Source organism: Anastrepha obliqua, chromosome 5 (assembly GCF_027943255.1).
Source record: "Anastrepha obliqua isolate idAnaObli1 chromosome 5, idAnaObli1_1.0, whole genome shotgun sequence".
Taxonomy (NCBI): Eukaryota; Metazoa; Arthropoda; class Insecta; order Diptera; family Tephritidae; genus Anastrepha; species Anastrepha obliqua.
Window position 1 is genome coordinate 89,049,584 of NC_072896.1, and position 15,678 is coordinate 89,065,261.

At 30.4% G+C, this 15,678-nt stretch overlaps 1 protein-coding gene across 7 annotated transcripts in view; it reads left to right on the forward strand.

Annotated features, from left to right (window-relative positions):
• LOC129249386 (uncharacterized) overlaps positions 1-14,523 on the forward strand; it is an 86,488-nt gene extending 71,965 nt beyond the window's left edge. The window contains exons 1-7 of one of the 7 annotated variants that reach the window (XM_054889181.1): positions 9,146-9,453; positions 9,522-9,805; positions 9,993-10,163; positions 10,297-10,661; positions 10,728-10,805; positions 10,867-10,992; positions 14,172-14,523. In XM_054889181.1, the coding sequence (XP_054745156.1) occupies positions 10,001-10,163; positions 10,297-10,661; positions 10,728-10,805; positions 10,867-10,992; positions 14,172-14,432 (993 nt within the window). In that variant the 5' untranslated portion in view covers positions 9,146-9,453; positions 9,522-9,805; positions 9,993-10,000 and the 3' untranslated portion in view covers positions 14,433-14,523. The other 6 variants (XM_054889180.1, XM_054889182.1, XM_054889183.1 and 3 more) reach the window with 6 other exon arrangements.
• Positions 14,524-15,678: the final 1,155 nt, after the last annotated feature.

Here is a 15,678-nt window from a genome sequence, read left to right on the forward strand (position 1 = left end):
TAATTGAGTCAAAGATTTTTTTCAACTAAACTTTTTTCACTTTTTATATTTTTCTGTACCTACGTTGAAAATAAAAAAAAAAAAAACAATATTATATTAACAAATAATAATAAAATTTGTTAACAAATGTTTTCATAAAAGTAAAAAAATAGAATGATTTTTACAAAAAATTATAATCTTACTTTCAAACAAAAACAACAAAAGCAATAATAATTAAAAAAAGGATTTCTTTCAGAAAAGAAGTAATTATTAATATCATTTTTATAAGCGACTTACGTTAAAAGCAAAAAATTTATAAAAAAATTTTAATTAAGCAAAAATTGATTAAAAAAGTTTTCCATAAAAGTAAAAAAAAGATAGAATTTATTTGCAAAAATTAAAATCTTATTTAAAAAAATTAATATTAATTAAGAAACGGATTCCTCTCCGGAAAGAAGTTATTATTAATTTTTTTTTTGTTTTTGAAAAAAGTAACTTAATTTTTTAAATTAAAAAACAAAAACACTAACTATAATTTTTTTTTTGTTTTTGAAAAAAGTAACTTAATTTTTTAAATTAAAAAACAAAAACACTAACAATAATAATAAAAAAGGACTCCTTTAAAAAACAAATGAACTAGAAAGAAAAATAATTATTGTATTATTTATTTATTCAATTTTTTTTCTTCACACAAAATATTTATATTCTTTATCGTCGCTGATTTTTTACTGTATTGTAAAGTAAAGTGCATTTACGACGCTGTGCGAATATTCTTTGATAGTTACTCAATAAAAAAAAAGCAAGAACAACAATATTGCTATTACCTACATACCTACTAGATATATAATACATATGTACATTAAGTAAATACGCAAATTTCGTAAACGTTTTGCTGGTATTGAATTATTTTCGAACGAAGTTCATAAAAAAATGTGAATGCTATATTTAATACACCCATACATGCGTAGTTACAAACGCTTTAAACTTGGCGAAAAAGTTCATATTTATAGAAACATTTATATTCGAAGAAAGCATTCAAAATATTCAACTTTGATTTATCATAACACTTTTTTCACCACGAAATCCTACAACCTAAAAGCTTTTGAAACAATTATTTTTTCTTTGAGAAAAAACAAAATTCATTATTTATAGTAGTAAGCCGTTACTTTTTGATTTTTATATTGAAAGCTTTGAACTTTTAAATGGTGCCTAATACTATGAGCAATTATGCATACAGTCTTCCACAATAGTGAAGGTACACACACTCATATGGATTTTGAAAATTATGCATATTTTTTATATGAACAATAGAAGAGCAGCATATTTTCGGAAAATTTTGACATTTTAAAAAGATATGCATTTTATGCAGTAAAAAAAAGAAAAAATAAATAAATAAGCAGGTAGCAATAATAAAATATTTTTGTGGGCTAAATAATAAGTTCCATAAAAGTCGTGGCATGGCGCACCAACAAAAAGTGTATGCTTGGCAAAAAACCTAAAATTCAGAAATGACTTTTTTTTGGTTTTTTAAAAACAAAATTTTAATTAAAAAAAATTAATTAATTGTTTTTTAATTTTCTTAATTTTGTTGAATTTTGTTGAATTTTCCTAATTTTATTTTTAATTGTGTTTTAATAAAAAAAAATATGATTTGTTTTTTACTTTCGCCTGTTGCGCTTTAAAGTACGACTATTTTAAGCGCCTGATTTACCGCTCTACAAAATATCTCGAAATTGTGGAAATTGCAGACTTTTGATAAAATTTGCTGATCAAATTTTTTGTGGTATTTTCGCCACAATTTTTTGAACAATTTAAATTATTTTGACAAAACTAAAAATTTTGAGCGCGTGTTTCCACACTTCGCAGCTATAAAGTCCAAAAGGAACTTATTAAGGTGGTGGCAGTAGACCAGCTGATTTGCTTTTTTTTTCTTTATTGTTTCTTGCTTTGTCGTATACATTCGTCGTATACAGACAGAACTTACAAAACGTATTAATTACATTGAAATTTCAATTCAAAACTGAAAAATTTCAATGAATTTAAATTCAAAGGATTTTGGATAAATAAATGAATAGTTTTCAATTTGTTTTAAATAAATAAATCATTTCTTTGTTCTCTATTTTGATGTGACACTTTAATGTACAAAATGTTGTTCTTGGCCTAGTGCCACCACCTTTCATGAATTCACCTTGTACGAAGTCAAATAAAAGTAAATAAAATAAAACACAGTTTTTTTGGTTCCTCCGCTTTCGAGGTGCCCTGTATATGCACATACATATATAGCGCTCGTTCAGTGGAAGAACGTCATAATCGAAAACAAAATTTATGTAGGGCACAAATGACCAAACCTCATTTTCATTCAATCCAAAGTTTTTTTTTTTTTTGATAAATTTTGCAGAAGTGAAGGCGGTTATTTTAGTGTAAAAAATGCATGGCAGTATCGTTTGAGTTGACTTAAAACTGTAGGTCCCTCCATTTGCGGCACAACATCAAGGCGCACGCCACAAATAGGAGGAGGAGGGGTTCGGCCAAATACCTAACAGAAGTGTACGTGCCAATTATTTTTGTTTTTATCTATTAACACTACCCAAATATGTATTTATTCTAATTTGAAAACTTGCTTAGCTCGAATTTTTGATTTTTTGACTTATGCTGCTCTTCCGGCAAACAAACGATATTAGCATATTCTAAATAAGATAAATGAAATATTTTACCACAACAGTACTTTAACTTGAACCAACGCAGTCATTTTTTTTTTTTTATATTTCTTAAAGCAACACAATTTTTTTTTAAATATTCAAATTATATATCTACAGCTTAAATAGGTCAAAATTTCATATAACTTTATAGCATTGACACTACCATCATCTCAATTTTTATTTATTTTTTTTTTTTTTTTAAGTATACGAATATTTTTTTTATTGCAATTTGACACTATAAAAAACGTAGTTCTAAAAAATCAATTAGCCAGCTTAAAGGTGCTGAAAAAATATTTTTAACAATTTTAATATTTAGCTGCGTTTAGTGGAAATTTTTAAATGAAAAATACTAAAATTTTATATTTCTCTTACTAATATTTTAATTTCCTTTTTTATTTTTAATACTAATTAATTAACTAAATAAACTTCACGCATTCGTCAAAATTTAATTTTTTAAGTTTTTTTGTTACTGTAATTGCAAACACCATGGTAACAGGCACGAGAAAAGTTACTGTATAAAAGGTGAAAAGATTGGTCTGATTAACTAGTAATTTTACAGGCTCTCTCGATAGGAACGAAAAGTTTTTTTTACAAGAATAACAGCAACTATCATTTATATTAGTCTCAAGGTTGCAAGATAATGTAAAAAACAATTCCTATTGGGAAGCTAAGCATGCAAAATTATTGAAGAAATGACACAATGCTAAAAAATGTGTACATACTATACGTTAGCTTGCACGGTCAACAAATAGGTCTGTTCATGTAAAAATTATCCAGTAACTTTCGGACAAAATCGCGTAAGCGGTTATCGCGCCAATCCAGGAGAACTTGCCAGTAACTTAAATTCCGAGAATTCCCGTTAAAAAAAATGCGCGACCGCAAATCCAATAAAAATTTGCAAGTTTTACGAACAGCTGATTAAATTGTTGGCGGAAAAATTAGGAACTTAGCATATCGACAAAACCTTTCCAGCCCTCTCTATTACAAGCCATGTATCGTAATTCGCTAAACGATTCGCATGCTTCATTATTAATTGTACGGTTCCACGTAGTTTTTGGACGCCCTCTGCAGTTCTTTTCCAAGGCCGAATGTGCGGTGTTGCTTGCCTCCTTTCTAAACGTGAGTCCGATCCACCCATATTTAATAAATGACTTCAAATAAGCTTTATAAATTTTATCTAAAATATATTTGCAATATGTACTTACATTCTCCATTTTAAACCACATTTTTATTTAAATTTAAAACTTTGTCTCAATTCACAAATTTTAGTTCGTGTTTATTTTTACTTTGCGATCAGCTGCTTTATTCACTTGCAAATTCTTACAAGTTGAAAGTCCAATAAAAAACTTGCAACTTCCCCTCTAAATGGAATGTTATTTTGCTCTCTCACTTTCCCCTGGTGTGCAAGTTTTTCGAATACATGAACACTTAAATTTGATATTTGCAAAAATTGTTTGCTTCATGAACAGACCTAATGTTAGAACTGAAATTTATATGTATACAAGTTGGCGCAAAATCAATCACTCTAACGGAAGATTTATAATTTTTGCAAATGGTGTCGCCTGCCAATCATATTTGACGCTTGTAAAGTAGACAACTGCAGTATGCAGACAGACCAGCAATGGAGCGCGTAAAAGTAAAATAAAGGTACAAGATGGTGCAAAATTAATCACTCTATCTATCGGAAGATTTACAATTTTTGCAAATGGCGTAGTCCGCAAATCATTTTTGACGCTTGTAAAGTAGACAGCTGCAGTGTGCAGACTATCACTCAAAATAATTTTTTTTAATTTTTACTTTGAATGAAAAGTTATTCAAAAACAAAGTTGGTTGATTGATTTTGCGCCCTTTGTGTATATGTTTTTACACAAATCTTAAAAAAGGTTCTCTTTAATAAAAAAAATCATTTTGATGAAGAATGAAAAAATAATATTTTTTATTAAAAACTGTTATTAAAAAATTGAAAAAAAATATTTTTCTTTAATAAAAAAATCATGTTAAAAAAATGTCATTAATAAATAATAAACAATATTTCTTATTAAGAAAAATTAAGAAAAAATTATTAAAAATATTTTTAAAAATGATTTTTTTATTAAAATGATTTTTTTATTAAAAATATTTTTAATAATTTTTTTTAATAAAAAATATTGTTTTTTAATTTTTAATATTTTTTTTAAATAAAAAATTTTGTTTTTTAATTTTTTAAAAAACTTTATTAATGACATTTTTTAACATCATTTTTTTTTTATTAAAGAAACATATTTTAAATAAACATTTTTAATAAAAAATATTTTTTTTAATTTTTTAATAACATTTTTTAATAAAAAATATTATTTTTTCATCAATCATTTTTGACGCTTGTAAAGTAGACAGCTGCAGTATGCAGACTATCACTCAAAATATTTTTTTTAAATTTTTACTTTGAATGAAAAGTTATTCAAAAACAAAGTTGGTTGATTGATTTTGCGCCCTTTGTGTATATTTTTTTACACAAATCTTAAAAATGGTTCTCTTTAATAAAAAAAATCATTTTGATGAAGAATGAAAAAATAATATTTTTTATTAAAAACTGTTATTAAAAAATTGAAAAAAATATTTTTCTTTAATAAAAAAATCATGTTAAAAAAATGTCATTAATAAATAATAAACAATATTTCTTATTAACAAAATTATTTTTTAATTTTTAATAATTTTTTTAAATAAAAAAATTTGTTTTTTAATTTTTTAAAAAACTTTATTAATGACATTTTTTAACATCATTTTTTTTATTAAAGAAACATATTTTAAATAAACATTTTTAATAAAAAATATTTTTTTTTAATTTTTTAATAACATTTTTTAATAAAAAATATTATTTTTTCATTCATCATCAAAACGATTTTTTTATTAAAAAAAACATTTTTTATTAAAGAAAAACTTTTTTAAGATTTGATTTTATCATAATTAGTAAATTATTTTTAATAAAAAAATTATTTTTAAAAATATGTTTAATAAAAATTAATTTTTTTTATTTATTAAAGAAAAAGATGTATAATAAATTCTTTTAACAACTTTTTTTTTTTAATTTTTTAATAAAGGTTTTTAATAAAAATATTTCTTTTTTCATTCATCGATTAAAAATTTAGAGTCCACTTTCTTTTTTTTTTATAAGCATAAACTTTTATGCTTATTTGCAAATTATTTGTAACGGCGTGTTATAAGCCAGATATACTTACATATGTACAGACATGTAAAACTGCAAATAAATTTTAAAAATGTGTAAATGCAAATGAAAAAGAATTTATTATTTGTGATAAGTTATTAAATAAAGTATTTAAAGAATGTCATTAAAATTATAAAAACTTTATATGTAACATTGAAAAGCAAATCTAAGCGCTAAACTTACCGCATTCAAAAGTTTATTACATTTATAAAAAGTATTTAGTTTAGAGTTAAGAATTTAATTTATGCATTTTTGCCACATTCACCGTGCTGTATTTACAGAAATGCAAAACACAAAATGTATGGAATGCGCGATAAATATTGTACATTGTTAAATATATGCAAATATTGTTAAGCTTGTTATAAATATATACTAAACTTATGCCTAAACAAAACACATACATACATAGTATACTATATACATATACATATGCATATTCATATTATTTTATTTTGTTCAATTTTACTTAGAATATTCGTATGTGTACAGCTTCTCACGGCTGCAAGTCAAAAATCGATTGATTTTGCTCACAGAAATTTTTTAAAATTTCACTACTGTAGCAAACTATGTTTAATGGATATGTAATAAAAATATTATATTTACATACATACATACATACTTATGTTAACACATACATTTATTGTAATATACCCGTACACTGCACTCATATACAATACAAAAATGCATACATGAAAATATTAATAAATGCTAAAATAAAAAATTCTACCCGAAATTTTACCTTAACAATGAATGACACTGTGGCAAGCTGCTAAGCATTTGTTTGGAATGAAATGCTTTATTGCATTTCTGTTTTTTTCTGCACGCGTTTATTTTTCTGTGTAAGTTTTTTAACACTTTGGTGTTTATGTGAGTTTATTAAAAGTTTTTTTTAATAAGATGCTGGAATTTCTTCTTTTTTTTTTTTGAATAGAAGATTTCTTACCCGAAAGTATAACCATAGGTAGCATCAAAGAGATTATGTATGTAGCTTATATAACTACGTTGTGAGGACCAAATAAAAAATTCAATTACTTTTCACCTCAAATATAACTTCAAAATTAATATTTTGCTTATTAAAAAATTAATAAATCTTAATTTTTTGAAAATACTTATAATGAGTACGGCCCCTGCTTATATTGTCTTCGTAATCTTCAATACACTACTTGCAAACATGAAGTTTTGAACAACTAATATTAGCAGAAAACAAACACTCAAATCCTAAAACTACTCATTTCATTCATTTTCTCATTGTTACAAAAATAATGAAGATGCAATTTTATAAAGGTAAGTAAAAATATAATATAAACGCCCACTGTAGCCGAATGATTTGGTGCGTCACTACCATTCGCAAGCGCGAAGTTTCCAAAACCCGAGCACGAAACACCAATTGAAAGAAAACGTTTTTTTTCCAATGGCTATCACTCTCCGGCCGAAAATGGCAAACTTCGAATTGTATTTTTGCCATGAAAAGGGTCCTCATAAAATACCATCTGCCGTTCGGAATCGGCTTAAAAACTGTAAGTCCCTCCATTTGTGAAATAGCACCAAGAAGCACAAAACAAATAGGAGGAGCTAAATAGATTACATGTTTTTAAGAAAAGCGCGTAGCACTTGGCAACGTTACCGTTCAGCAAGTCACGCCTATATGAAGAACAATTTTCTATCGCACAAAATTTAATATGTGGTGTTTTTAACACACTTTTATTAGGTCGGGTTGTATGTATGTATGTATGTATGCATGTAACGGAATCTTTGAGCTTAATTTTCACTGGCTTCTAAAAATCTGATCGACTTGAAATTTTGCACACCTATCAAGGACCGATGACAATGCAATAATTTGATAAAAGTTTTCCATTATCCTTATTAGGATTGCCAGGATTAATATTTTCTTTTTTTACCTTTGGGCAAAAAGTAAGGTGAATTTGGTTGTAAAATGAAAAAATCTTTTTTTATTCTTGTAAATCAGTTTCTCAGGCTCCCTCCACGAAATAAGTTCTTCATCCCGATTACTTCCTTATCACGGCCGATAACTGCATAGCTTTAGACTCACAGTCGATAAGAAAGGAATTAAATATAACACGAATATATCGAATCATTTATTCACTGACTGCAGTGATAACAATAATTTTCATTCATAATAAAAAATAGTTTAAAAAAAAAAACTAAAAAACACGCTTTTATTGCTAATCCAACTAAAAAGTAGAAAATAAATTTTAATGACAAAGAGACCTATAATGAAGTAATAGCAAATCGAACGATCAGTCATAGTCAACTACCTCAGAACAGAATTATAACAAAAATTAAGATACAAATAGAATAATTCAAATTCGAGTTAAAAGCGTGGGATGCTTGATATAGTAAATATTACAATCATTCTATTGGCAACTACCTATGTACAGAGGGTTATGAAAGTGAAGCAAAATGCATCCCACGCTTTTAACTCTAATTTGAATTACTCTATTTGTATCTTAATTTTTGTTATAATTCTGTTCTGAGGTAGTTGACTATGACTGATCGTTCGATTTGCTATTACTTCATTATAGGTCTCTTTGTCATTAAAATTTATTTTCTACTTTTTAGTTGGATTAGCAATAAAAGCGTGTTTTTTAGTTTTTTTAAACTATTTTTTTTATTATATAAAATTAAATGCAGAAAATACAAAATCCATAGAAGAACAAATTTCGTAAATGCTAACAGTAACCAATTTGAATTTGTACCCGGGAAGCTTAATATTTTCATTGCCGACTGTATCGATTTATCTACATACATACATATGTACATAATGGTTTACATTGCTTTTGTTTGAATATAAATCTTTATGCAGCTAAAATAAAGTAGGAATAAGCCATCCCAAAAGCGTTATAAAAAACACACACACTTTGCCTTTGCCTAGAAAAATATTTCCAACAAAAATAAAAACGAACTCTAATACTTACGAATTTTCTGTGCGCACATACATACATACATACGTACATAGTTTTTGTCTCTCTGAATGTCAAGGTCACTATGCCGGATAACAACACCAACAACCAGTATGCGCCCCTTGAACTATCGCCTACCCTTTCTATCTAAAAATCGCAACTTGCTGATGCACTATGATGACAGCTAACAACCTGCGTGCTTTTACGCTTCCATTTAAATATTTAACTTTTCTATTTTGGACATTTTCGTATATAAAAGCAAGAGAATAACAGAAGCAGAAGTAGAAAAAGGTAAACAACAAAAGGGATCTGATAAAATCAGCTGTTTTTCAATTACTTGCTGTTAAACTACTGTTGTATTGTGTGGCTGACAACTCACCCAATAAGATTTTTGTTGTTTCTTGGGATTGTGATTTGTTTTTACATATTTGAAAAGAGTTCATTATGACGTATCCCGTTGCTTGTTCGTTTTTTTTTTCTTATGTACATATGTACGCACATATATGCTTTTAATAGGCGCATTCATATGCATTAAATTTTTCAGTGATTACATTTTGCAAAATTTATACAGAGGAAAACCTTAAAAATCGCTTTAGATATTGCACGTACATACATCAAGAGATAAATGGAATATTTGAACTGAAAAACTGAAGTAAGTACAAGTACTGCGCAAACTGTGTGTTTGGAGAAAGCATTAAGAAGTGTTTGTTGGGTGTGTAGGAAAGCTGAAAAATGCTTGCAAAAGCTATATTTTAGCAAAGAAAGCACAAGTTGACTTAGTATAAGAAAAGAAACAAAACTGAACTTATCTGGTTGCAAAAAAGCAAAGTGATTAATAAATATTGCATACGTAAATAGAATTTGGAATAACAAAAGCGAAGGAGTTGTTGGTACACAACGATTGTTATCTTGATTTCCATTGAAAGAAACACGTTGCTTGCTTTGTGTCATTCATTTGTTCATTTACCTACTCGCCCAATCAAAAGGTATTTACTTGGAAGCTGGTAAGTACGTGTCCATTGTTGAAGGTAAAATTTTCTTCATTTTATGCAACCGTAAAAAGTATTTTTATTTTGTCTTTGTTTACACCAAATAGCAAAAATTAATATGCAATATTTTCTTTCTCATTTTCATTGGCGTACGCTGCAACGCTCTATATTTTCCGTTTGATTTTCGCCACAAATTACTAAGCCATTTTAATGATGCCACCGACCCAACGGATTTTGGTGAAATGCGGTGGTTTTTCAACGCAACTAGCACGTCATGTACAGGAGAAAATCGATGGAGATCCTTTGTGGGGTTCACGTTTTGATCAGAAGAATCCCACGGCTGTGGTGCAAACACATTTGGATTTTCTTCAGAGTAAGTAGGTGCAAAGAGTTGGTTAATGCGAATATCGCAGAGTGACAAGACTTAGTAAATATTTTTGTTAAATAACAAGAAAACACATTTTTTTTTTTACCAGCTTAATATATTAATCTGTAATCCTAAATAGATGGTGCTCAAATTATACTTTCCAATACCTATCAATCCAGCATTGAGGGTTTCATGCAACACTTGCTACTGAGCCGTGAAGAAAGCATACAGTTGATGCGTAAAAGTGTGCAGCTTGCCAAGGAGGCTAAATCTAAATATATCGAAATGGTGGAGAAAACGAATGGCACGCAGGAGTCTGGTCTGCCACTTATAATGGCATCGATCGGGCCCTATGGTGCACACTTACATGATGGTTCCGAATATAAAGGCAGTTATTCGGAACGTGTCTCAAGCGCGGATTTACAAAATTGGCATCGGCCGAGAATTGATGCTTGTCTAGCGGAGGGTGTTGACGGCTTGGCTGTGGAAACAATACCATGTCAGGTGTATGCGCAACTTTGATTTGTTGGCAAGTGCATGGTTATAATATTTTGGAATTTGTCTTTGTAGATGGAAGCTGAATCGGTTGTTGATATGTTGCTAAACGATTATCCTGATGTAAAATTCTGGGTTTCATTTCAATGTAAGGTGAGTCATGAAGAATTGAAAAGTTTTTAGAAAATTAATTTTGTTTTTGTCTTATTCGTAGGATAATGAAGCATTGGCGCACGGTGAGCTATTTTCAAATGCAGCCTATTCAATATGGAATAAAGTAAAGCAGGCAAACGCTGTTGAACGTTTAATTGCCATTGGCGTAAACTGTATCAATCCAAAGGTAGTGCATAAATTTGTAATAACTTGAGAGCAAAATTTATGCATATGTATTGTAATATTTAAGTTAGTTTTTTTTGTTGTTGTTGCTATAGCAGTAATTTTGCCCTGTCAGTGTAGTGTCTATAGACAAGTTGGGTCCAGAGGGAGACGGGTGTTAGATGAGTGCGTTTAATGGGGCATGGGAAAAGGTGGTTAGTGTTGTGGGGGTGAGTGTGTCTTCACATGCTGGACATATGTTTAGTATGTCGGGGTCGATTCTAGATAGATAGGAGTTTAACCTACTACAGTATCCAGTACGTAATTGTGCCAAACTTCGCGGGACTCTCGGGGTAGTTGGAGCTCCTGTTGTAGCAGCGTAAACATTCCCCATACTTACATACGGTGAATGCTGCTGGAGTGACAGTCCTTGGCCGGATATAAATCCGGGTCGTTTCGGTAATGTAGAACCGACTGTCGTGGAAACGACTCCTCGTATGCAATGGGTGGTTGTTGGACTCCGATAACGGCATTCGGGGGTCGGGAGCTTAGGAAGGCGGTAAGAGTCTCCCAATGAATGTCGTTAATTGTCTGTCTGTACAAAGTCCGGTCCACTAATTGTCCGCCTGCTTTGTACTGGATTTCGTCCGCGTAGTTAGTTTTTGTAGCAGGATTTACTTGAAGGATTTTTTAATGAACTCCGACTGTTTTTCTGCCTTGAAAAAGCTCCTCATAAAAAACTAACTGCCGCTCGGAGTCGGCTTAAAACTCTAGGTCCCGCTTTTTGTGGAGCAACATCAAGACGCGCACCACAAATAGAAGGAGGAGCTCCACTAAACACCCAAAAAGGTTGTGTTTGGTTGAGTCAATTTCGATAGCAACTTTAAAAAATCGAATGCAAATACTAAGTCGAGGGCTGCGGGAAAGTTAACAAAGATTTTTTTTTACTTAACCCTCTAACCGTTTTTTTTAAATAACGAATTAAAATGCATACGAATTTCATTTTCCGGTGAATTTAGCAGTCTGAATAATGTTGTAATACTGCAGATCAATAAAATTCCCGAAATGAGGAAATTAGAGAGGAAAAAAGTTTGACCGTCTCTAGAATCAAATATGAAATCTGGTAAGCAATGTATTTTAATAATTCAATTAAAGTTAAAATATACTACATTGCAATGGTTTAAAATACAAATCATATTAAAAGATTATCAATGAAATTTATTTCGAGTGGAATTCCTTGAAGCAATTTTTGTTAGGCGTCAAACACAAGTTTATCTCACATTTCGAGCAATATATTTGAATATCGGACTGTTTGCTATATTTGCATCTCTTTTTTCCTGATTTATCAAACATAGCGGGAATGTGTCCAGTGTTATCAAATCTGATGTGATCTATAGGTCTGACACACCTTTTTCCCTGGCTTGTAGTTGGCTGACAGGAGGTTGTTGATGGTCTTCCTACTTTCTTTGGAAGCGAAAAAGAACAAAGGCCACAAGCGATTTTCTCGCGGAAGTCTGGAAGATTAATTTTATCGCTTGAATTGACGCGATGGTAGAGTATATATGCATTTGTTACGGCCATATCGAGGAAATGGTAAAATATTGGGTTCATTGGGTTGCGTGTCTTAAGTCGGATGTGGTATCGTCCCATCAGTCCATCCATCACATACACCCCTCCCATGTGGGTATTGTACTCTTTTATTATTTGTGGGCAGTCTACTTCGATATACGATTTTTTTTACGATCGTAACGTGGTAATTTCGTTGAGACTGCTGTGGGGTTGGTCTTCAAAAACGGCATCACCCCTACATATGTCGATGCAAGTCGAACTGCTCTGTTATCCTTCCATGTCACTGTTGAAATGTCCACACCATATGCTGCACCAACATACTCAACGGAATATCCCCTGCTCGAAACAGACAAATCCAAAGCATTCAAAAATGCAGAGCTTGTGTTAGCTTCCTCCATTTCATCTAAGCACTCCAATATTGCCCTATCGGTACTCTCCTCATCAGGTTGAAAGTCAGGGTCAGAAATATCGTCGTCACTATCGAAGCCATCATCGTTGAGTTGCTCATCAACTGACATCATATATGCTTCTATCTCCTCATCCAACATCGTAGACAACTTAAATTTTCTCATTTTGTCCATTACTTGAAAAAATACGTTACAAAATAGCCGATATATAAATGAAAGTCATATTTGGTATGAATATGTAAATTTTCGCATTAACTGTTTAGACCGTCTACAGACGGTCATCAGAAAATGCTAGAATAATACATATAACCTTCGGCTTACTCAAAGGAACATGATAAATTATCAAAATATATATTATTTTAAGCCTACCATAAAATTTTAAAGCATCAGCATAAGTAAAAATTCCAATTTCTTTCGAATCGTAACTTCACCAGTTTTCAAAATAATTTATTTCACTTATCACACTGACCTGCGGCACTCCACTAGCGCTGTGCGCTCAAAATAGAGAGAAAACTGAGATTGTTAGCTTCACTTCATAAAAAGCATACTGACAACAGTGCGGAGTAACGGTTTTTTATTCTAAAATAATATTTAAGGCGTAGTTGTTGGCAAAAAATTATTGACCGTCTACAGACGGTCTAAACGGTTAGAGGGTTAAAGTTATCAAAGTTTTTTACTTAAAGTCTGAGGTTAAGTTCAACCGCCAGTTGCGTTTTTGTGAGAACCGCTTTGCGAGCTTAGGAGTGACCAGTATTAACTCACATATGCTCGAGATTGCATTTCAATGGTTTCGGAAATAATTTGACTTAAAAAAGCAGTTGCTGTAGCAACACAAAATATCCTATCCAAAACTTCCTATTCAATAGTACTTTTATATTTTTTGTTTTAAAAAATATGTTTGATGATTCATGTGCCAGGTATTCCACCCAGTGGCACGGTAATTCTCTTGTCTATAGCGGATTTATGCTTAAAGATATTTTCTTTTTCTAAATCCAAATATATTTTTATGCTTGAAAGCTTCACTTGTATATCACCCAGTCGCTAACATAGAATTTTTTAATGCCACTTTGGACTTTAACTTGCGTTAGAATGCTTGTTTTGGTTCCAATCATCCTTTTTCGTATTTGCAAAAAGTAATGCATTGGTAATTTGTAAAGCAAATTGAGTTAAAAAGAACTATTTGCGATTCGATTAGTTAAATCTAAACTCATTTACTTTTTTCTTTCAGTTCGTTAAACCGCTCTTTAAATCGCTGCACGTACTGGCCGATGCCGAATCCATACCTCTCATTGTGTACAGCAATCGTGGCGAATTTTACGATGAAAAACAAGGCGAATGGACAGGTCACGATGATTGCATACCGCTGGAGTCTTATGTACCTGAATGGATTGAGCTTGGCGCATGCATAATTGGAGGTTGTTGTCGTGTTTATCCTGAGGATATTCAACGGATCAGGATATGTATTGATAATATGGGAAATAATAACTGAACATTAATGTATATAATTTTATTAATTTTTAAGCTTGATGATTATATGAAAAAGAAATAAAAGAAGGTATGTTTGACATGCAAAAATGTGAGATTTAAATTAACTTATTTAGAAGTGTAAAAGTATAAGTCGTTGCAATGCTTTTGTAAGAGCGTTGATCTTCTTATAAAGCATTCATCTTTTCAAATCGCCAGTGCATTAACCCATGAAGTCGAGCATTTACCTAATTCGATCTGTTAGCAAAATGTTCAGATGTTCTAATGCCGAAAAACATGTGCAAAGTCGATCTCTGGAACCACCACCAAGGCATCATCAAAGGTTATCGCTCTGGCAGTTTGTATTGCGATAACAGTGGGGTATTGAAATATGTTTCTATTTCATATTTCTTTGACATTCATTTATTTATGTTTTCTTTTGTTTTTGTGATGCTATTAATTGTATGTATATTTATACGTATGTATGTAGTTATGTGCTTGTGTAAACATCGTTTTTGCTATGAAAATATTGCATCAGACTCAGAGTTGTTTATAAAACAAGAATTAAATAATAATAATTATACAGATTTGCGCGAAGAGGTATTCAATTATGAATTTTTGGGATTAGTTTCATCATCAAATACAACTCCGCCACGTCTGCTACTTTTGACTGCGGCATTTTTGTATTTCTAACAGCATAAAATGTTCTCCATACATTTTAAGGAAATGAAGCTTAACGACAGTCTTGACTTTGTTTGTCATGGGAAGCCTGAGGGATCTCCAATACGAGATTCAGCGTTTTTTTGTAGCAAGCGGCCCATTGCATAAAGAAAACCATAGAAATAAATTTCAATGGTTGTTGGTGTTGTTGTAGCACATTCAGGGCCGTGGAGAGAGTATTCGGGCCCCGGGGGAAACTTGAGATGCGGGCCCCTTCAAATTTTTTTATTTATTTATTTATAAAAATGCGTATTATGTTATAGTGATATAACATTTAAACATTGAAAAACTCATTGATAAAATTTTTGATAGAATTAATTATGAAATATTGATTAAAATGAATTTTAGAAAACTCTTCAGCAGATCTGAAATAAAAAACGCAGCTGAAAAAAGTTAAAATTGTTTATTCATTTTGTGAGCCTTACAAAAATTTGAAAGTGACTGCCACGATGCTTATAATTTTGCTTTTCTTGCTTTAGCTGAGGCAAAAGCTCTTATAATATCATCGAAGTCGAGTTTCCTTGCTAACTCAGATTCCAAATAAAAAGTTG